General features: G+C 39.8%; 1 protein-coding gene across 1 annotated transcript in view; it reads left to right on the top strand.

The window, feature by feature from the left end:
* The first annotated feature begins 1,528 nt into the window (after nucleotides 1-1,528).
* Nucleotides 1,529-23,048, top strand: part of igf2bp1 (insulin-like growth factor 2 mRNA binding protein 1) — a 35,601-nt gene continuing 14,081 nt past the window's right edge. Inside the window, exons 1-2 of the mRNA XM_030793663.1 lie at nucleotides 1,529-1,703; nucleotides 2,993-3,053. Coding sequence (XP_030649523.1) covers nucleotides 1,529-1,703; nucleotides 2,993-3,053 — 236 coding nt within the window. The remainder of the gene's footprint in view (nucleotides 1,704-2,992; nucleotides 3,054-23,048) is intronic.

Genomic DNA, 23,048 nt, shown 5'->3' with positions numbered 1-23,048 from the left:
CAATCACTCACTTCCTGGTAGTAAACAGAATGCTCCATATTGCATTTTAGGGCCTAGTGTTTGCAAGTCCACCATTTTGAAAGCCAGTTGTCAGATGGTGAGTGAATGGCTGAGGCTACCCTCTGTTGGCACCACACAGCAAAGTAGAAGGCTTTAGAAGAACGCCTCATAAAACTGCAGAATAAAGAAGGAAGAAACTAGGCTTGTTAGTTTCGCTTATACCCTCCCCCACCGTCGTCGCTGCTTTAGTAAGACCCACGAATCACTCAGGGGTCTGAGTGTTACAGTTGTGTCACTGTACATCAGACTTATGAGAGTTACCAGACAATCACGAAAGAAAGACTACGTTTCAGGACGGTCCAAAGGCCGGATCTGTAAGTCAGGAATTTCACAGTACTGTTAAACAATGATCTTCGATAGTATACGCAACCTAACTTGGCCTAATATTTCCTTGTCTGCTTGTATGGCGGATGTCTGTGATGACCATTGCCGTAATACCATGGGCCTCATAAATACGTCTCATTGTCTCTTTCCGTAGCTAGGGAACACTCGGGCTGTTTGAAAGTGAGGTCATTTACGCAACCCTCTCAAAATCCTTACCATAATGCATATTCATAGGTGAATTCGAAGGGGGTGGAGAGAACAGTACGCCTAGTCGGCCTCACTGGTAGGCATAGGCAACTTACAGTTTTTGAGACGTATAAAGGCACAGAATATTTCAGCACGCTTTCCCTTATGACCAATATTGCCCAGTAGGCTACATGTTCACGTCTTAATGTAATTCAGCAATGCAAACACTAAGATGTATCCTGATTTCTCATATGTTACGAAATTTTTTATCTCGCTGACAAGGTTCTACACCACTCACAGCCTGACTCGCGCATGTGTGGGCTACGTATGCATATAACCCGTACGCTCATGATACGATAAAGCGCATTGCACAGGGAGATTCGCTTCCCTATCACACCCATCCGCTGCTGTGCTACATATCTAGGAGGGCCGGCCCTTTCTCTTGCTACTCCGTGACCACGTGGTTTCCTCTTTGCAAACAAAAAATTAGTAAATTCGAGTCGGTTTAGAGGCGGTGCCATCGCCAGCAGAAGGATTTGTGACAGTGCAGGGTACAGCTCGAGGTTGAGGGGCAGAGAGAGGAAAAAAATTCTCCCGATCCCGCCATACTTCTACCACTATTCCACCATAACCACCATCAAATTAATTCAAACTGATACCGTTTTCTACACTGTGCGAGGACTTCGCGAAGGTTGCTTCAGACAAGGTTTCTCCACTTCTCCACTGAACTTCATCAGGCTACAGCATTACAATTTTGTCTAACTTTTTCCTCTTTCATTTTGGATATCACTTTGAAATTTAATTTCTTCCGTTTTTATTTAGTCTACAACCTATTGACATCTACAAGTGCTTTTTAGCCTTCAGTTGTCTTAACCCCGTTCTATATTTTTGTGCTTTTTGACAAAAGTTTTGTTGCTTTGATTTTTTCATTTCTTTCGGAGCAGCATAATTTTTCACCATGAACAAGCTGTATATTGGAAATCTGAACGAAAACGTGACTGCAGAGGACTTGGTTAAAACCTTTGATGACTACAAGATTCCGTACTCTGGGCAGTTTCTCATGAAAACTGGCTACGCGTTTGTTGATTGCCCGGACGACCAGTGGGCTATGAAAGCAATTGAAACATTTTCTGGTAAGTAATGAGCTCTTCGTAACCGTGTACCTTTAGTTTCTTACAGCGGAGGTGCCACTTGATAATCAAGTGAATGACTGTGGTGTTGTCCCCTGGCACCCTCGCGTCCTGACTTCAAATTCCATTTTCAAAAGATGATGGAGTGTGGGGGAACTACAAGATTAAATATTTCCATAACCTATTGACGTTAATTCTGGTTACAGATCGAGTTTTACGTAGTGAAAGATACTTAACTTTTAAACAGGAGGGGGGTTGTGTAAATTGAGTATAAGCTACATGAATGGTTACAAATGAATCAAGACTTTCTAATAGGAAACAATGTTTGACAAGAGCTTCTTTCTGAAAGACCTGCATATGTTACGTACTGTTGGAGCTCGTACAAACCGCTAAATTATTGCAAATACGGCCTCATGTCCACCGCATTGTACTTAGAGTACTGATGCCACCTCGAAGCCTTTCATGTCTAGGTTCACTATACTCGGTTCAGCTATAGAATCAAATCACACCCCTCCCCCTTTTGGCTATTAGGCCACTATAGCTAAGATAAAACGCGTTTCATGTATATTTTGCGAACGCCAATAAGAATCAGACTCTCGTTTGTTTTGATTTATGTGTTGATACAATTTATTCTCAAATGTGACATTTTTAAATGTGTGCACTATGTGGATATGCGCTCTTGTTGTACTCCACGATTCTCTACATATGTTGCATGTGATGTGTGCTCTATATAGCTCGAAGGTCGCCATTCTGTTCGTGTGTTCCACTTGAAGTAGAACACAGCGAGAACTCAGAATCTAAACGGTTTATCATTGTATGTTGATTTACGCTTTCACAAAGTCTTTTTAGTTTTACGTAGGATAAGCACTTCATAAAGTGACTTGTCTTTATGAGAAATGTGGTGTAGCCTATCTGCTCGGTGAACCCTGAAACTGCAATAAGTGTTACATTTGTAAGGGCACATGAATGCTAATTGTATGATGACTTTTTGCAGTTTGTTAGTGTTTAACTTCTTAAACTTCCAACTTCTGTTATCCCCACTGCCTTCTCTAACCCCCAAGATAGAGGGCTGATCATTGCCCGATTTTTTTTTTCTTTTTACTGGTCAGATTTTACACAATTCAGTTGAGCAGAAATATAACATGCCCCTAACAATGTTCAAAACTATTGCTTTAAAGAAACAAATGTTTGTGTTTCTCATGAGGCCCAACGTAAAGCACATTTTAGGCACATTGCAAATGAATGGACTACGTGCCCTAATTTTTTGCAAAAACATTTCTGTTTTTTCCCAGGTAAAGTGGAACTCCACGGCAAACGAATTGAGGTCGAACATTCTGTGCCCAAGAAGCAAAGGTATTTGACTTTTTCTTGGAATAGTAGTTTAATTGCTGAATATCAAAATGGACGTATGACTGAGTGAAGCAGGCTGTGTTTTGTAACTTGTCGCTGGATATCGAATAGTTGGCTATATATCGTATCTGATTAAATTGCATTTAACAATTGTTATTTCTCGTCATGCTGATATGATCTTTGATGCCTTTGTTGTGTGAAATCTTGAATAAGAATGGAGTGATGCTTGTCAAGTATAGTTTGATTATAGCTGTCTGTGCTATACCTATGATGGTATGTCGAAGAAGCCCGTGCTTTGGTTTATCTCGTGTATTATTATGGTCTTATTCACACTTATTTGTCATGGTTAGAAGAATGTTGGTTGCAACGTCATCACTACTTCGGCACATGCTCCTCACACGCAGTCAAGGCCTCGTCTTTATGTAGGCCCTGGTGCTTGTTAATGGAACTGGTTGTAATTTTCAGCTTTCTGTACCGATATTTTCAGATACTGTTTGGTAGTAAGCTGTTGACTACAAATGTAGTCATAAATGTATGCACTGTATGCTGAAAAAGTATGTTTTATGACGCTATGTGTTTGCTAAATGTAAATGGCACAAAAGGCCTAGGTTTTGGAGTTGTACTAGCGTTGAAATTTACTTGCATTCAAGAAAATGTCAGAGGATAAAGTTATCGCAAATTCACAAGTAACTTCAGTGTTATTATCGTAAATATTCAAGAGATGGTCGTAGTATTTGGATCTTTTGTGTATATCATAGGTTTACAGTAGCCAACAACGTAGCCTGTCAGGCGACGGAATAATGGAGATGAGTTTGGTAAATATTTAGGGCCTGTCTGTCCTTAAACGTTTCTGGATAAAGACGTAACGTTAACACACTGACTGAAGGTGTGTGCATTGAAAAGTGGTGTAACTGATTCGTGTCGATACCGGAATATTCAAATTAAATAAATATATATTTCAGTGCTACCTTTACAATCGCCCCACCTACCCACCTTTCTTAATCTGCGCGGGCTATTATGAAAGTGGCAATTAGCACAGGCCATTATTTAATTCCAATGTTAATTTTACATATTTAAATCAGTACCTCATAGCCATAACTTCGTCATACCCATTTTTAGTAGTCTACAAACGGGAAACAGGGAGCATGGGTATATTGCGAAAAAAGTCACAAAAGTTGATTTACAAATTCTTTTTAGCCAATTTAGCGAATGTTGGAGTTAAATTCATGCATGGGATGTAATTTGTATCATGTTGGTTTTTGCCACTGTTTCATTCGGGTAAGGGTGGTTCTTTGTGGCGAAGCGCAAAACATGACTGGCGCTGACCTTGATAACGAGAGTGCCAAGTGGATTTGTCTGTTAATAAACATATAACATATTTCTGTTTTATCAAATGAGCAGACGTTTTTTTTTAACCCTTGATTCTTTGAACATTCAATTCGCTCTTTTTTTTTTTTTTTTTTTACAACCTAGGCCCTGAAACTATAAGTCAGAAACATTTGTCCTCTAATAACGTAGATCAGTATTGTTTCTGAATATTAATTATTTTATTTATATCCCAGCTACAATCATAGCAGTTGTGTCATGAAGCAAGGCCTAGTTCATAAGAAAATACGACACGTGGTCGCCCTTATTGCAAGGAAAAAAGTCCAACGTCACCAGTTACAGAAAATGGCGTATTTTGTAGTTCTGTGTCGAACGTACTAAGTGAAATCAAGCCACAGAAGTCAAAGACGTGTGCTTCTCGCTGTAACATTCCATGTAGTCACTCTCAGTCACATTTTACACGTTTAACACCGCACATTTATTTTCTCCGTAATCATCTTTACATGTTGTCATGAAAATCCATCTGCATGAACGAAATGTAACCAATTTCTGCCAAAGGAGTGTACTTTTCGTGTAGTTCGTGGTGTATTTATTTATTTACTTTTAAATTTCCCGTTGAACTAACATTTAAGGCAGTTTGCATTGGGGATAATGTGTTCAAAATGTTAATTAACTGAAACTTTTATGGTAGGGCTGTAAGAAACACATACCATTGTTTTATTTATTTTGGGTGAGCATTTATATCAGTGTTAAAAAAAATACCTAGCAATAACTCGTGTACATTTGACTATGGAGTATGGCTTTTTTTTTCCATACCATATAGTTTTCAGTTTTCTGTGGTAAAACAGCAGCAGCAGTCTCTGTGTGTAAAAGAAACTTGGTAAACTTTAAAGTTTTTAATGATTTTTTTTTTTTAGTGCCTGTTAATACGTTAATGATTGAGAGTCAGTAGTATTTTAAGGGAAAGGGAGGGAACGGGATGGGGCAGTTCTAGAGGAAAAGTATTTAATTGTTGTTTGGACCCCAATTGTGTGTTCTCACCCTGATCCTCCGTATACATAACCTCTCAGGGCATGTATTTTGCCAGACTTAAAATATTATTTTATTTATGTGACTTAAAATGGTTCTCATGCACTATCAACCAGAGCTTGACACAATGTAGTTGAAATGAAAGTGAAACAAGTATGTGTAGTAGCCTATCGAAAAGGGGAGATTTTAATGGTAGACAAGAGCATCTTGCTGTTGTATATTTAAGTGGATTGTATGAAATGTGTATGTTTAGTGTATTTGGGTAAACCTACGCCCACATATATCTTGCATGCACTTCAGGCTTGATGAGGCGTGATTGTTATGTAGGAGTAGACTGACTGCGCTTCCCTGTTGGGTCAGTCTCTTTCTAACTCTTTTTCTTGAAGTGTAGAGTATTTGAGAGAAATTCATCGAACAAAAGGAAGTTTCTACACCTCTGTTAAAATCCACCAGGTGTCAAACAGCAACAATAATCACCCATCCACTTCCCCTACCCCCCACCCATCCACTCATTCCCTTCCCAGACTAATCAACTCCCAACAGCACCTAAACACAAATGTAACACATGTGACAACAGTTTACTGCTCTGTGGACATGCTTGTTGTTTGTTTGGCTGCTTAAGGCGCTTGCATTGTGTCGGGACATCAGGACAGCGCAGAATCTCCCAAAGACGATTTAGTTGGGTGTCGAGTGGACGGGTTTCCATACCTCTTGGCGAAAACCAAGCTGTACCCCCCCTTGTCCCTGATTACATTCATTACTGTAATTGTTTGTTTTGTAAAACTGTTGTGTAATTATGACCACTTTCCTCCTTAACTGTCCATTATGACTAGCTTGTACATTTGGAGAAGGAGGTGGGGGGGGGGGGGGGCTTACACAGAGGTCCAGCTCTGGTAGAACGAAAGATCATTAACAATCATCATCATTCAGATATTTGTCATTTTGATTTGTTTGGCAGGAAACCCCTTCAAAGGTTCAAAGAAAATATCCTGTATCTACTGAGTGGCAGAGATTCAAATGATCAGTGTGTAAGAGGATGTGATTTTAAAAAAAATGCAGACTGTCTTGGATTGGATTTTGGTGATTTATTTACTTTTTTTTTTTTTTTTTGGTACCCCCATAGAGATAAGTGGTATACCTAATTATGTTCTTTTGGCTAAAGCACTTCAGTGTCAGGTTAGAATGTTTTTTGTGTTTTTGTTTTTAAATAACTTTACTGTGAGAAGTAAGATCTCCACTGGTTGTAGTCGGTTTGATGAACATGAACGTGTGATTGAGGAAAATGACTGGTTGCGAATTTGATAAAACTGTTCTGTTGTATAAATAGATGTGGGTACTGCCATGGTGTTTGTTGGTTGTTCTGAAGCTGCAAACACTTGCTCGCACTTTCCCCCCCTCTCTCCTTCTCTCCCTCTCTCTCTCTCTCCCTCTCCCTCTCTCTCTCTCTCTCTCTCCACTCCCAGTTGTAGTACTATAGGTAGGGGGAGGGATGGCATGGAGAGGGGGGTGCGACCAATCAGAAGGCTGGAGCACCTGTATGCCGTTTCGTAGAGGCGCTCTGACAATGCTGCCATGCCAAAAAAAAAAAAAAAAAAATCGCTTCTTTTTTTTTTACAAACGGGCTTGCGGCGGTCCGAAACCCGCGCATAACGTGATGCTTATCCTGCTAGTCCGTAACCTTTATGATCCGATACCGTATGCTGCCAGGCTCGCACTGTATGGAAAGTGACGCTTGCGCGTGCATGCTCCGTTTCGTTTGGTCGTATGACGAGCCTCCCTCTCCGAGGGCTCGACTGCTTGTGCAGGGTTTTCGAAAGAGATGGGCGGGGACGAGAGGCGTCGCTCGGCAACACTTCCTTGTGGGCTTCCCTTGGCTGCCATCATGGTGGTAGAATATCCAAGTGTCAGGTCTGTAGCTTTTGGGGGGAGTTAAGAGGGTCGTAGCGAGGAAGAGACAGAAGGGGAAAAAAAATTGTAAAGAAAGAACAGTATCTTCTATAGACGTTCACGTCCACGGTGAGCAAGCGAGGAGAAGAAATAAACGGCGGGTGAAGAATGTGCTCTGTCTCTTTAAGACCCCCCTGCCCCCCCCCCCTCCCTTTTTTTTAACCCTTTGCCAATGTTCCCCACACCACCACCCCCACCCTTCTCTGTTTTAAACCATCTGTCCTGCTTTTTTTTTAAAGGGGCTGACTCCCTCTACCTCTGCTTGCCTCACGGCTCTGAGCTTGCAGTCTTGGATTGCCCCGACCACCGCCAAGCCCGTCCACAAGGGCACGTAAACCGCTAGCTCTGTTCTATGGGGGGAAAAAAAAGAAAAAAGAAGCCCCCCCCCCCAACAAAAAACAGTGGGATTTGTATTATGTCTAATGGAATCTGGTGAAGCATTGACCTGAGAGAAGGCAGTGGTGGGTAGAAAAAAAAAGGATGGAAAAAAAAAGGAGGGTGGTGGTGATATGGTGTGTGTGTGTGTGTGTGTGTGTGTGTGTGTGTGCTCTCAGCTGAATCTTAAAAAGAGATTCTCCCTCAGAGTGGGTGGAATAGGATCTCCTGAGATCTTAGTGCCAGTGAGCTTACTGGTTCTCACACTTACAAATGTTTCCTTGACTAGAAGCCAGTGTGAAAACAGAGAAGGAAACAGTCTTCCTCCACCTGGACAAACACAGTTATACACCAACGCCCCCTACCCCCCACCCCCACCCCACCATGTACATGCATATGAATATTTCAATTTCCATCAAATTAAATTCGTGGCTGCGTCATCTGGCCCTGCTAACGCTGGTGAACTGTTCTAGAATTGACGAGAGACGGCAGTTTGAGGCGGACGGTTTGAAATCACAAGCTAAGCGGAGTGGGAGTCCATTTTGAAGCATCCACGCTCCACCCACTAATGGAGGGGAAGCGTCAACTTTGCAAAGCACCCTGAGGCTCACATGTGTCCAGAGGTGACATTTGTGCAAACAAATTTAAGAAGGTTGGAAAGGTGCAGGGGCGGAAACTTTTTCCGCTCGGTAATACCTCCTGCGTGGCTTTATGTCGTTGGTCAATCATGTTGTTTTATCCACATTTAAATTACTCGATGTGGGGAAAAATGCTAAGATGTACACAGTCTTTTTTTTTTTTTTTTTTTAGTAGGCTCTGATTGAAAGATCGAGAGATTTTTCATGTTAAGTCATTCAGATGAAGACAATATCCGTGTATTTGCTTGGAAATGGTTACGTTTAACAAGGAGGACAGAGAGGAGGGGAAAAAAAAAAAAAGGGGTGATTTTTTTTTTTTTTTTTTTTAGGGTCGTTGACTGGCCTTGTCAATGCCTCTTCCTGGTTGAACAGGTAGCCTAAAGACAAAATGAATGAACTTAATGTGAATGGCGTATGTTGCTGTTTGGACAGTGTAGATTTAGACTGTTCTCTCTCCCCTGTTGGACGGGGGGGGGGGGGGGGGGGGTTGGGGTGGTGGACATAGGGTGGGGGGTGGAAGAAGTGTTTTGCTTCTCTGATTAATGGGCCTCTCCCACCCCACCCCACCCCACCCCCCTTCCTCCCCGTAACTCTTTGTACGTATGGTGAACTGGTCTTATTGGAGGTATGGCTCAGGCAAAGGCCACCATAAACATTTCGAAGGAGGGAGAAGGGGGGAGGGGAGGTGGTGGGGGGGTTGGGGTTGCTCAGAAAGCTGGGAGGTGGCCCCTTGAACCTACATTCTTTACATTTTTCATACATTTTTCAAATGAGACGAAAGCTGAAGGAGGTACACGGTGTGCCTGGAGTCTAGTGTTGGGGTTGGTGACAGGAAGTTGCCAACTTTGTGCTGGATGTATAGTTTAGATGTGTGTCTCTTTTTTTTTTTTTCCCCTTTTTTGCTGTTATTTTAGCCAAAGTGCGCAATATTTTATCGCGACCGTTTACTGTTCAGATGTTATCTAAGCAGAGTTTTTTTTTTTAAAAAAAAGCCAATATGTTTCAATCCCCTGAGTTTTCAGTCAAGACTTCCTGGTTGAAAATTGCTGATTTGTTTTTTAAATGGTTGCTTCTCCTTTTAACCACCAGAACTGCAAATGTATAGCTTATTCCTGCGCAATGCTCTGATAGCCACATGCTAATTTTTATACTCCAATCCAAAGCACCATCAGTGAAATATTGTTCTTCAGTTTTTTTTTGTGTGTGTGTGTGTTGTACTTCTGTGCGCCTTGGGTTGGCTCATCTGCCGCTTTCATGCAGTGTAAATAATTGTTTCATAGCAAGCCCTTTCACTAAATGCCAAAGTTCTCAGGATTTCACAGTTTAACTGGTCCAGGGAGACCCAAGGACCCCTTTTTTGTCTTGGAAGTAGCCTCTTCTGATACACCCCCCTCTGAGAAAAGATTTAAACATGAAATTGATCCCTGATAATGACTTACTCGATTTTTTTTCTTTTCTTAAAAGAGGCTTGGTTTTCAGCACATTTAATTCATTGTATTTAGAAGTGTGGTGCTCTAGCAAGACTTGCATGTAAAAGTTTAATTTATGTCGGTTGGTGAAGAGGTAATTATTGATCAGTCTGATGCTCTTAGTTCAGTTGTTAAGTATAACTTCATGTTCACTTGCCTCCAGTAGTTCAGTGCAGGAGGAACAGGTTAGAACACTAAAATAATCATTTTTCTAGGCACATGTTTTGCTGTGCACACTTTTGCCCCCCTCTGTTAATCTGTAACCTGCATCATTAGGTTCCATGCATGACAGGTCGCTACTATTTATTTATTTTTTGGTTTAATGGTATGTTAAATGTAAATGTAAATGAAATGAGTCACTTACCCTGGATGGGGTTGAGTTTACATGTTTAACCATACTTTGTTGTCTTGACACGTGAAATTTGTCACAGAAAATAGGAGATTTTACATAGTTTAACAAACTTAAGAAATTGTTGAACGGTGCTTCTCAGTACTGACTAGTTATTTGGACTTCCTTCAGCTAAAGCAGGGATTTGTAGTCTATATGTAAATCCTGCAAACTGATAGCATATTGCGTGCCAGTGTTCATATGAAGCAGTTTTAAGTAGGGGTAATGTAAAAGCTGCTTCGTTGATGTGACTTTTGTTTAAACAAATATTGCATAAATAAAACTGGCGCACTGTTTTAAACTGTAAGAATTTCAAAACACTCTAATGGGTTTAGTAAGTCTGACAACTGCTCACATTATTTGATTCTGTTAAAGAAGTTAGTCGATGGAAAGGCTCTGTTCACAACTTAGAATGAGTTACTGAACTAAGTTTGTTAGTTCTGGAGCTAATTTCTATAAACTTAATGAATACGTAACAAATCCTCAAATAAAAAAAATAAATAAAAGAGAACAAGTTAAAACCTTGTGTTAATTCCAAACACTTTGCTTAAATAACCATACCAGTTTCAGAGTTTGTTTGTTTTTTTTTAAATAAGAAACTTGCTAATTTTATCTCGCATTCCAAAATAATTGATTGGAAAAGTAAAAATGTGGTATAAACCATATTTTAAGTAGTACACTCCTCATAAAAACAGTTTTCCGAACTACTGAGAACATACCAATGATATATCTTATATATCTCCGTGCATAAAAACCCCCCCCAAAACAACTGGATTTATTGCAACATTAGCAATTTCCTCAATAAATCACACCAAGCAGAATTATGTTAAAGTGTTACAGCTGTTGAAATATTACAATGTGTGGTTTGACAACAAGAGTTGGTTTTCTTAAAATAATTTTAGTTGATTGACACCAGTTGAGGACCACAGTTTACCAGCCCTCCCCCCCTACAAATAGCATTTTTTTTTTTTACTCTTCATACTTACCTAAATGTAATATACATTTTTTTTAAATATATATATATATATTCTTCATTTAGATTACACTGTATTGCACTTTATTTATGATGAATCTTCTGTTTCTGTTGATGCACTTTGTCTGCTGTGTCTTCTGCTTTTGGAGTTAATAGATCTGACCTTAGATAGAGAGACATGTGATTCTGTATGGGTTCAGTCATGGATTTTGGCTACAGTATCACAGAGGTGAAGTGTGAACACTGTTCATTTGCTTGATTGCGTTTATCGTGCTTCAGTCTGTAATGTATTATTTTTTTTAATCTATATTTTCTAGCCTTCAAAGTTTGCAATGTCATGTGCATTCATTGTTGTGGAACATGGTGTGCTAAGTGTCTTTTTTTTTTTTTTCTCTCTCTCTCTCTCTCTCTTCTTTGCTAAAACATTTAATTGCGTGGATCTAAGAATTCAATGCTTACAATGACTGTGAATGACTTGAGACTGTATCTTAAGAATCTAAATGATGGCAGTTGTGTGTTGAAGTATATGCTGCCACTTCCCTCTTATGAGGCCATGTAACCCGAATAGTGCTCGGCGAAGACCTTCCTCTCCTCCATGTTATACTTTAACCCCACCCCCCCCCCTACACCCCCACCCCCATTCCACCCCTCCCTCTCGCTCGCTCGCTCCCTCCCTCCCTCTCTCTCCCAATCACATAAAATGGAGCCTCTAAGTCACATGTCCACCAAACAGGCATGTGCTGGTATGGTCATGCTATCCCCCACCACATACACACATGCTCAGAGAGAGAAAGCAAGAGAGAGAGAGAGAGACAGACACACACAGACATAGTATATAGCTGGAGGGGGGAGGGGCTGGCAAACCTCCACCCCCTGTTTGAAAGCCCCCCCACCCCCTTTCCTACCCCTTAACCCACATGGAGTCATACCTCTCTGTTCTGGTTCTTCATCACGCTCTTAAACGGAGGAGCCATATCACGCATGGGATTGGCGTACATATGCATGTGACTTGGCGTGTGTATGTATGTGTATGTGTACGTGTGCATGCGCCATTTTCTGGGATCAAGCCATTGACCAAATCAATTTGTGGAGGACTGAAGGTTATATTTGGACATGACAATGTACATTTTCCTCTACGTGAGCTAGTTTAAAAAAAAACAAAAAAAAAACCCCTCACAAAACAAAGTATGATTGGATTTTTTTAAATTTTTTGGGGGGGCAAAACAGGTTCTTCATATCTTGACAGTAAAAGATTTGTGTACATTTGACAATGCAAGATTATGTAAGCCATGACATTATCACATGCACTTCTTCACTCTGACATTACTCTCGCCTGGAATGTTACGCACCGGTCAAAGCTAAGTGTTTTGCGTTACATATTTATTGTTTCTGTTTTTTTTTTTTTGTTTTGTTTTGTTTTTTTTAAATTTATTTTTAAATTGGGCAAGAGTTAATGACCCTTCGCTGATTTATTAAAGTACCAGTTAATCACAAAATGGCAATTCCAATACTGAATGTCATTTGTTAAAACATCTTTCCGGACTGGCTGTGAGCAGCGTCGTTTTAAGGGTGGCAGATACCTAAAGATACCTAAATACTGTTTCACAGATTTGAATTTCAGATTTGCACGCGGCCTCTGCTGTTTGTCAGTATTCACTCGTGATCTGGCTCAATCCTTATTTTCCTTAGAATTTATTGTTACTTATGTGTCGTAATAATTTTATTGATAACGGCTATTATCTGTCATGAACGTGGTCTCTGAAGGAATGATGAGTCTTACGAGCAGGCAGATATGAAAAAGAGAGAGAGAGAGGAGGGGGAAAAACAGAGGAGTGAAAAGGAGGAGGGAGCAGTGGTATAGGGCAGTTTCTAGCCATCAGCTGCACATAGCGTTGTTGGAGCCCTACATTCTGGACGTTCTATAGGTCCCCGGGGTTCATTGATTCAAAACAAAGTCAGGGACTGACGTCACACCCTGGGAGGAAGAAACTCCCTGTTTTTTTTTTTTTTTTTTCCCCTCCCCCTTGCACTGGAAGGCTATATGGCTTGATACCATTTTCCAATGGCGTTCCTCGGTAGTGTAGAGTGAACTGAAGGTCTTTTTCAGATGTTGAAATGCTTGAGATCTTCCCAAAGCAAACATAAGATGTATCCATACAAAAATACTTCTGTAAAGTACTTTAAATAAAAAAAAAAAAAAAAAAATCACTTTTGTAAATGAAGCAATGCCATCTCTTAAAATATTCTGTCATTTACCCTTTTTCCCCTTAATTCCTTGATTTTTGTGAGAACGTCAGAACTTTTTATGCTTCAAAACATCGATGGTACAATGTTAGACTTCTGGTCATTGATTTTTTTTTTTTCAATCACTCAAAATCATCCATAGATGTTAAAAAAAAAAAAGCAACAACAATAGCATAGAATTGCTTAAAAGCATTGGATTGACAACAGATCAATCATTTGGGGTTATAAGATTGTGTAAGATCAAAAATGAATAATCAGTTGAGTAAAGTGACTTTTTCAGTTTGATTTCAGCAGAAAATGGGAACTATAGGTCCTAAAAGTTGTTTTTTTTTTTTTTTTGCTGAAAACTTTTTTTTTTTTGGTACTTAGGTAAGTCATTTTTATTAAGTTGTTTTCTTTTACACTCAAATGACCCATATATTTGTCTTTTATCCATGTGTGCTTTCTGGCATTATCAGGATAGACTGTAAAACTTTACTGTGATCCTGTAGCTGGTTGTAGGTTGTGCAGCCTTGCTCTTCTTTTAATGTTAACGTTTCAAACATGAAAGACAGAATAACTAATAGAAATTTTAGGCAAAATTAAAAATATACTTTTTAAAATCTTTAAGATTTGTCAGTAGTTCAGTCCGCAGAACCTTTTTAAAAGTAGTACAAAACAAAATAAATAAAGCAAATGTTAGGAATGAACAAGTCTTTAAAACTCTTTATTACTTAAAAATTGTTCAATAGATTTAACTTTGATTTCTTCTTAAATACGTTTTATTTACCTTCGGTATGTTTTAGCTTAGAAAACCCTACATAGTTATGCCTCAGATGTGCATTGTTAATTGTCTGTTGGCACGCTGTGTCAATTGAATTTGAAGACACTGAATTATTTTTGATGTTGTTTGTTGTACATTAATAAACTGTGTATATGTGTTTCATTAAAGAGAAAATGTCATTTAGTGAAACTGTATTGCTTTGAGCATTATGTAGTTGTTTCAGTTTTGAGAACAAGGATCATAAGCCACTAGAAACGTTTTCCTTCTTTTGTTCTGGTGTAAACATTGAACTGAAAAGTAATTACAGAACTCCACAGTTACTGAAAATGAAGGCAGCTATATTGAGTATTATGAAATTGTTGCTCTTTCTATCTGGTTAAAAAATGAACCTAATAAGAAATGCTCAACAGTACTCTGTAGCTTTGGGAGGCTTGCTTAATCAACAGAATCACATTTTTTTAGAGGGCTTTACCTGAGAGAAATCGAAGTTGCTTTGTGTGTGTGTGTTTTTTTCCTCGAACATATACAATCTGGATCTACATCTTGACAAAGATACGTTGATATCAGTTCCATTTGCCGTTCGACCTTTGCTACACATTGAGCCTTCCTTCAAAGTTGCAAAAGTGAATGTTCATTTTCAAAATCGTAGTATCATTCCTACGGGTGATTAAACATTAGACCTGCTATGATTCTCAAAGAACAGCAGTGTATTTTTTAGTGTTCATTTTCGAGTCATAGGGCACAAAGGTAACGTTTGTTTATGTTGACTTCGGAAACACAAGGCATTTTTGAAACGTGTAATGTTTTAGTCGCTGATCTTAAGGAAGTAGTCGAGAGAATCATGCAGCAGAGTTTTCTTCGTTCACTTGAGGGAGGGTGTGACATCAGGATTGTGCATTGGCTTCCTCTAGAGTGGTAGACTATAGCGAGGACAAGACAGGTTTGCAAATGGTCCCAGTTTAAGACGATACTTCAGTGTGACATATTATTACAGACTTTCATGTGCACAGAATAGAGCGCTATGGTTAGCATTATGAAACGGCATCCAGCGTTCGTTAAATTAGATTTGTTGATGCTCATTTGCACAGTCTTGTCTAAAGGCTCACAAATTATTAAGAGTCTAAGGCAAAGGTGATCAAGCAAATTTTGCACACGTTTCTTTAAGTAAAACGTTGCGATATCATGATTATTTTCTACCACGAACGATGGCAGTCCTTGACTTCCCTAGGGCAGGCGAGGCAGTGGTGCTTTAATCGAAATGTCTTATCGAAATCGTTTAATGAAGACACAAACCGTAAACCATGTAATCAGATAGATGTCGAGGTGGCCAGAAATCTGTTCTGAATTCCAGAACAATAACTGCTGGGTTTCTTTGGTAATTTCGAGTTAACTCGGTTTTGGTCTTATCCTTCATCCCTGTGTGGTTGCGTAGCTCTTCTTCTTGCTGTACCGCCCACCTCAGAGATGCAGAGGGGGTGGGCGGTGCAGCCACTGTGCGCACCGCCTCTTTCACGATGCTGTAGTACTCTCGAGTAGTTTACTGACTTTATGAATGAAGGCAGGTCTCCCCTCTCGCTGCCTGGACGAGGCTAGATAGAGCGCAGCAGAGCAGAGGGGAGTGTTGCGGAAAAAAAACACGTTATGTACCTCGAGAATATTCTCCCATCGCTCTCTCTGAACATTCTTCTGCATTTTGCCAGCTCATGTCTCTCCCATACTGCCATTATGGCTTGATGGAGGAGACGGGATAAAGTTTATCGAATGTTTTAAACACTATGTTCACTATAAGTTGTGATTAGCGTTAACTGTTATTTAAATTCACATCTTATAGATCGAATACATCAAAATAATGTGCGCGTCACCGAATATAATGCCACTGGGTTATGTTAAAGATTATACAAGGCAATAAAAGGACATAGTACTCCTATGATTGATTACTTTGGGAAATAATAGTTATAGAGATTAGAATGTGGTCTTAATGCACGATGAAATGGGTCAGTTTGCTCTATACGAACGAAAATGGCTCCTCATCAGCCCCCTATACGTTGCATAGTTTCCAGTACATTCTGCGCTACGTGTGACTGATTCATTGTGGTAATTGGGCGTTGTCAAAGAAAGATGGCGGCCTATACGCGTGCTCACATGGCTGAGACTTACTCATAGCCATGTCACTCGCACTGAACTAGAAAATCCGGCTTTGCTGGCTACTGAGAACAGTGGTACAGGGCCCATGTATGTGTTAAAGCCAAAATCCCCCCATATCTTTGTGTTCTTTGCCATTCACATGAAATTGAAACTAGGAATCGAACAAATTTATGGATAAACTGGTGGTGCCGTATATGTAAAGACCAATATTTAATTAGTGCCATGGTAGTAAGACCATCGCAACTATTGAAAGAAGACTTTCTTTCGGCTGGAAAAAGAAGCCGTTTAAGCATTTATAGCTAGCATTATACACTATTTTCTAATGATCCCTTCATAAACCAAAAATTTCTCAACATCACCATGCTCGTCTACGATAGAAATGATCTGTGCGCTTCATTGTATTAAAATGACTATTGAATGTGAATTTGCACAGGTTTCCAGACCGTTGTCTTTCAGAAATAGTAGTCTGCAGAAATAAAGTGTTTTTCCTTACTGTGGACTGCATTGTATTGAAATAACTACTGCATATGAATTTACACAGGTTTCCAGACTGTTTTCTTTCAGAAATAGTAGTCTGCTTGAAGTGTTTCCTTATGTGGAATTTAACCAAAACCAATATATAGACCCCCATACTGATCCACGTTATGAATTTGATTAGAAATAATATAGTGAAGGGGTAATCTTCAAATAAGAAAACGAATGATACGATCTTCATTAAATCGTATTGCTGAATTTTAAACGACCAAAGGATTTATGGACGGAAGACAGCAGCGTGACACGTTTTAGTATTTGAAAACACGCAATCAATAAATATATTTAATTATAAAATCATTGTACATGCGTTGTCCTAAATTAATCTTACGAGTTTCTAAACGACTCACCTGGGCTGTAAATTGACATTCACAAATTGGGACCAATATTGAAGAAATAATGAAAGAAAGCCATTAAAGTAAAAAAAGAGAGAGAGAGAGAGAGAGAGAAAAGAACAGCTCTTGCTGATTTAAGATAACGAATTTTAATGTAACCCATCAACCGTGGCATGAGACTTTCGCCGATTCATACAGGTAGGTTACAGAAGCAGAACGGTATATAAAGACACGCATGAACCGAAAATGTGCGTGTGTGTTGTAGTCGAAAGTAATTTTTCTGTCTCTGTATTCCGATGGCGCTTTAAATGACGAGAAGGATATTGATTATGAAAACTTTTGACACTGAAGTAATATTAAGGTGAATACGGGAATAAATGAGAAAAGAAAGTGGTTTGTATATATTTAGTTTAGAATGATGTGTGATCAGCAAATTTGGAATTAATTCGAAATGTTGGTGTACATTTCAGTTATTTAGGCGCCGCAACAGCTTATCGCTTGACACATTTGTATTGTTCACGCCAAACTCTGGAAACGAAGTATGCTTTCCAAGTATGCTTTAAATTTTATCAGCTTTATTCATGCCCTAAAATCAGGATTTAGTTTGCTCTGTGTTGTGCATTTGGGCCTCATGACTTGTTTTAGTGTCTCGCCACAGTCCTGTGCTTTAGACGTGACTCACAAAATGGAGACTTACTTGGCCTCCATCTTCTCGTTCCTGAGCGGATCATAGTGGCGCAGAGTATGAACTTTGACCCAGACAGAGGGCACATCCCTTCTATACCACTAAATGGATTCCAGAGTTGTTGTTCACGATAGGCCTACCCTACCACCCACCAAATAGACCCACCCTGCGAAAAGCAGACGAAAATTCGGAGAGGACCCATGTGCGCTTGCGCAAAACAGGCGTGACAAAAATAGTCCACGCAGAATAGAGCCTCGCATTCCACTCAGCATATTTTTCCGCAAGTAAAAGAAGGCGCATCCAGGAAAGGTGAACCTATACGACAGCCTCGACGTTACATAGGACCGTTATGGTTCATATTCGTCTTTGCAGTTCATGAGAAGATTGCTCATTCAGCCCCGTTTCACACGACCGTGAAATAGGTTATTCTGTCGCAATGTTGTAGATAATCGATGTCTAAAGTTTTTTGGTTGCCCTTTTTTTTTTGGTGGAGCCGTTTGCAGCAAACCACACCCCCCAAAAGTGTGTTATGTAGTGTTATACAACATATGGAAGTGGAAGCATTGTCTGTGAACACAGAGCATGAGCAGTTTGCCTGGTGTGTGCAACATACTTGCAGCCAATTTTATGTTCCTCTGTGCCCAACCCCCATCCCAAACATGGCGACCTTACCTCAGTTTAAGTTGCGGCCCCTTTGAAAAGTTCAATTGTTTGCTATCCTAAACCCCTGCCCTTGCCTGCCCTCTGGCTCTTTTTCAACTCCTTAACTAGAGCATTCACAATCCACCAAGGGGTCAGGGGTCGAGCTGCAAGGTTGGGAAATCTTTGCGTCCGAATCGGGGAGGGGGGAATCTCTCTCTCTCTCTCCCTCCCTCTCTCTCTCTCTCTCTCTCTCTCTCTCTCTCTCTCTCTCTCTCTCCCTCCCTCTCTCTCTCTCGCTCTCTCTCTCTCTCTCTCTCTCTCTCTCTGGCTCGCCGTCTCTGTCTCATGCCAAATTCCACAGCTCCCAAGACCAAAAAAAAAAAAAAAGAAGAAAAAAAAGACAAAAATGAGAGCGAGGGGGGGAGTTTCCATCATAACACTGGAGGGGGACGTCCGCCACAGACATGGCTTTCTTGTATGTAGAAATGTCTAATTTTAGCGCCACAACTATGGCAGGTGAACTGAACTTCAGATGGACTGTCCACTATTCTGTCATATGGTTCAGATATTTTTCTCAAATGTCTTCAAGCTAAAGGCTTTGCTCTCTGTCTTCTTTTTTTTTTTTCCCTTCAGCTGATCAGAGAAACTCAAAATAAATTGACTTTGCGGCGGTGAATTGATTTTGTTTGTTCGTTGACTTCTTTAGCTTTTGCAGAGCTATTTACTGCATCACATTGCATCAGAGACGACGCATAAACGTCGCCTTCTCCTTGTGCACTTTTCCGCCTGACGAGTACAACCACGTGACCTTGTCGCATGTTTTAAAGTAAAGTCATCTGGTATGTACCAAAGCGAGTAAAATGTCGCTCTCATGCTTTGTCTCAGCTGTATGCTTTAGTCAAGCGAGATGAGCACAGAGGAATTTAACACCTGCTGAAACCAAATGATGGTGAACGTGATTTAGTCTTGCTCAGGTATTTCAGGACTTTTTTTTTTCTTTTTTTTTTCCTGGTAATCTCAGAATGAACCTATATCAAGAATTCATTTGCTTGCTTTGTTTTAAATCATAACATCTGGGAGTAAAGGAGCCTTTCATTTGGGCTGACTGTCAGAATAGTCACTTACATGCTTTGTAATTGGTGGATAGTAATTGTGAATTGTTCTCATCTGTTTATCTGGCTAAACCCCCCGGATGCAAGTATGTGGTGGTTTTTTTTATTTATTATTATTTTTGATGTCTGCTTCTCACTCTTTGAAATGTTTGGCTCATTGTGGTAACATTTTGATAAGTACCTCTAAAGCAGAGATTCATGACTTTGCATGTGTCGAGAATGTCACACGGTTGTTATCCAGAGCCTCGATAAAAAGATTTCTCCCAGCTCCCCCCATCCCCTCCCCTCTCTCTCCCTCTCTCTCTCTCTCCAACGTTCATATATTTCTCCCTCTCTCTCTCTCTCTCTCTGTGTGGCTATTAAAAGCATTAAGTTCTGTAGGTCATCCATTGACAAGTTCGTGCGGTATCGAAAAACAAGGCACGATTGGTTTCCACCAAGGGAATCGCAGTTAAGAAAGTGTTACCATCTCAAACTGCCTTTGCACTTTTGTACTGACTATAAAATATTTATTTTGATTTTATGCTTGCTGGTGCCTAGATAGTTCCCATTAAATATTTAGCCTCATGTTTCTGTAGCACTTTCGGCTCGTGCAAGCAATGCAGATCTAACTTTTTAGCCCAGGTCAATTTATCAACATACACATACTGGCTCTTTTTTTTTTTTCTTCTCTCAGCTGTGACCTGCCATCCTCATAATGAATAAGAATGGGTCGAGATGAGGGGGGGTTTTGTGTTTTGGGGGCCAGTTTGTGGTGTTTTTACAGTCATCCTTGCAATCTGTGACTTTGCGTGCTTCAAACAAGTTGGAAATGTGAAAATATGAAGAACAATTCTGTTTATTTTTTTTTTTGTCCCCTCTCCAATGAGAATTACCATCATGTTTTCCCTGGTATCTTCTTGTTTTTGAACTTCACTGGATAGCTCCAAAATTGTTAATTGTGATCAGTTTTTAGATCACAAAATCTCACACTCCTGGTCAGAGAATCTTTGAGACTACTTTTTGTGTTTTTTTTTTTTTTTTAATTGCTGTTGCGGGTAAAGCTGCACTTTAACCTCTTTCCTCACACGGGTTTGATTGCTTGCTTGCTTGAAAACTGAGCGACCAAATTTCGTAGCAAGCATTTTTTACTACACTGGTCAAATTACATGCGATCAGCTTGTTCTCCATCTTGACTGAGGAGATATCTGGGAAGGGGACGTGGCCTCTAGCCCTACTTGAAGGTGATTGGCTTTCGCCAGGTGAAATTTTCGATTTGAACATTTTTTTTTTTTTAACTCAAGCGAACTCTCGTTTCGCCCATTTCTCAGTTTCGCCGCTATTAACTCTGCCCATCCCCCCACCCCCCCCCCCCCCCCCACCCCCGACGTTGACTTTTCACGCGTTCGCGTCGCTCGTAAAATTTCGCGTCCAGTTAGGTTAAAACGCAGCTTAAGGCTAAATAAATACTTACCCTTACGAGTTGATGTACGAGTACCACGATACCACAATGGTGTAGGTTTTTGCAGTCTGAAAAATTACTGCCTCTCGAACCAGTTAGCACCATTTGTACCTAAGTGCAAAGCCTCTTCAGTATTTCTCTCCTAATTCATTTTTCACTGTGTAGGGTTGGGTAATTTTGCTTATTTATGTTCCAGTAATGTCCAAGCTTTATGTCCAAACTGACTTCTCCCCTGCATTGCTCTGTGAGTAACAACATTTGTGAACACTAAAAAAAAAGAGCAAGAAGTTTGTTTTTACATTAAGCAACCGAAGGATACTTTCATGCCACCAGCGTGTTTGCGTCTGGATTTGTAACATTCTCTTTTGCATATAAAATCCCCTCTCTTACTGTTAAATACGTTTCTCTCTGTATGGTTGTAATTTAAGAAAAGGACGTTCAAATATACAGACATGTTTGGTTTTTCAGGGCGTCACGTTAAAACCTAACATCGAGTGATGTTTGGAATAATGGAACAGAAGTCTGGAGTAGTTTTTTTTTTTTTTTTATTCCATGAAATATTTCATTATATGTTATCGTTTCAGGATTTTTCGTTCATTTTTGGCCGACTTTCAACAGTGCCACCGCTGGACACTTCTCCGAGACGTTAAGGGTTAATGTTGCCTCAGTCTCTCCTGATAACTCAAGCTTGTGGAATGACCTCTGACCTCATGGTATAGCTGGGAGTGCAGAAGGGTGGGAGGGAGGGAGTTTCCCTATCACATATTCCAAAGAAGAGAAAACAAGACATGAAAAGGGGGGGGGGGGCACTGGTAAAAGTGTCTTTCTCCAGTCACTTTTTGTTTTTGTGTTTTTGATCGATTAGTTACAGTTTTCCTGCTCTGTTTTAACATCTAGAATCAACGTCACGTGTTACGGTAACTGTATAACGTTTTCTCAGTGCAAAATGCAACTGCCCCCCCCCCCCCCCCCTCAATGGTGATTTATCAGTTTGCTTAACCTAGGTTTTTGAGGACTGTGTTTAGATTCACTTGAACCTTCATGTAAGCATGCCCTTCTCCTTCAAGACTTAATCAGCTTAAATCTGTTCAACTGTTTGTTTTCTGAAAGCTCCACCCTCCACTGCCCATGCCTGTCTCTGCAGTGGACCCAGGGTTGCAGTGATCGAGCTGACCCTCACAGTTTTTAAAAAGACTAACTTCATGCTTTGTTAGCAACAGCTGGATTAAAGTTAGATTAGATTTTAACAAATACTAGATCATTTAGGTGGTATTATTATTATTCTCGTTATTATTATTATCGTTATTATTGTTGTTGTTGTTGATCGAAGTATGTATGAGCAGCCTAAAAAATATTATTTGAGGCTTATGTTTTGCTTAAATGTCCAGTTAAAACATTATTATAAATGTCAGGTTAAAAATAACGTATTTTTGAAAATGCAGTGATAAATGAGCTGAAAAGCTTTTTTTTTGTGTCTGATTTTTGGTGTTCTTTGTTTTTGGGGGATTGTTTTGGACCCAGTTGCAGTTCATACATTTTTAACATGTAGCTTTCTGTCACTCTTATTCCAACCAAATATTTTAAAGTCGTACAGTTTCGGACTGCGTTATAAAGAACGACCAACAGGACTGATGAAGAAAATCTGTTGTAACTTTACATTTTTGGTCAGAATCATGTATTACTAAATTGAGTTTGATTAAGATAGCCAGGGCTAGCTCTTTTTAGAATGTTCTGGAACATTTAAACCTATGTAATGCAGCCAGAGGGTCACTATACGTTGACCTTTAAAGCCTTGATTGCTAATTATTTTTATCCACAGGTTTCATTTGAATGCAATTTAAGGTTTGTTTGGTTTTTTTTCGGGACTGGTATAAAAAATTATATATTTTATATGATAGCCTCTCTAGCTTCAAATTCAGTGCTTCCTGAATATTTTTGTGTCCTTCAGAATTTTG

This window comes from Chanos chanos, chromosome 16 (genome assembly GCF_902362185.1).
Source record: "Chanos chanos chromosome 16, fChaCha1.1, whole genome shotgun sequence".
NCBI classification, from domain to species: Eukaryota; Metazoa; Chordata; class Actinopteri; order Gonorynchiformes; family Chanidae; genus Chanos; species Chanos chanos.
This window is presented reverse-complemented; position numbering and strand designations above follow the sequence as displayed.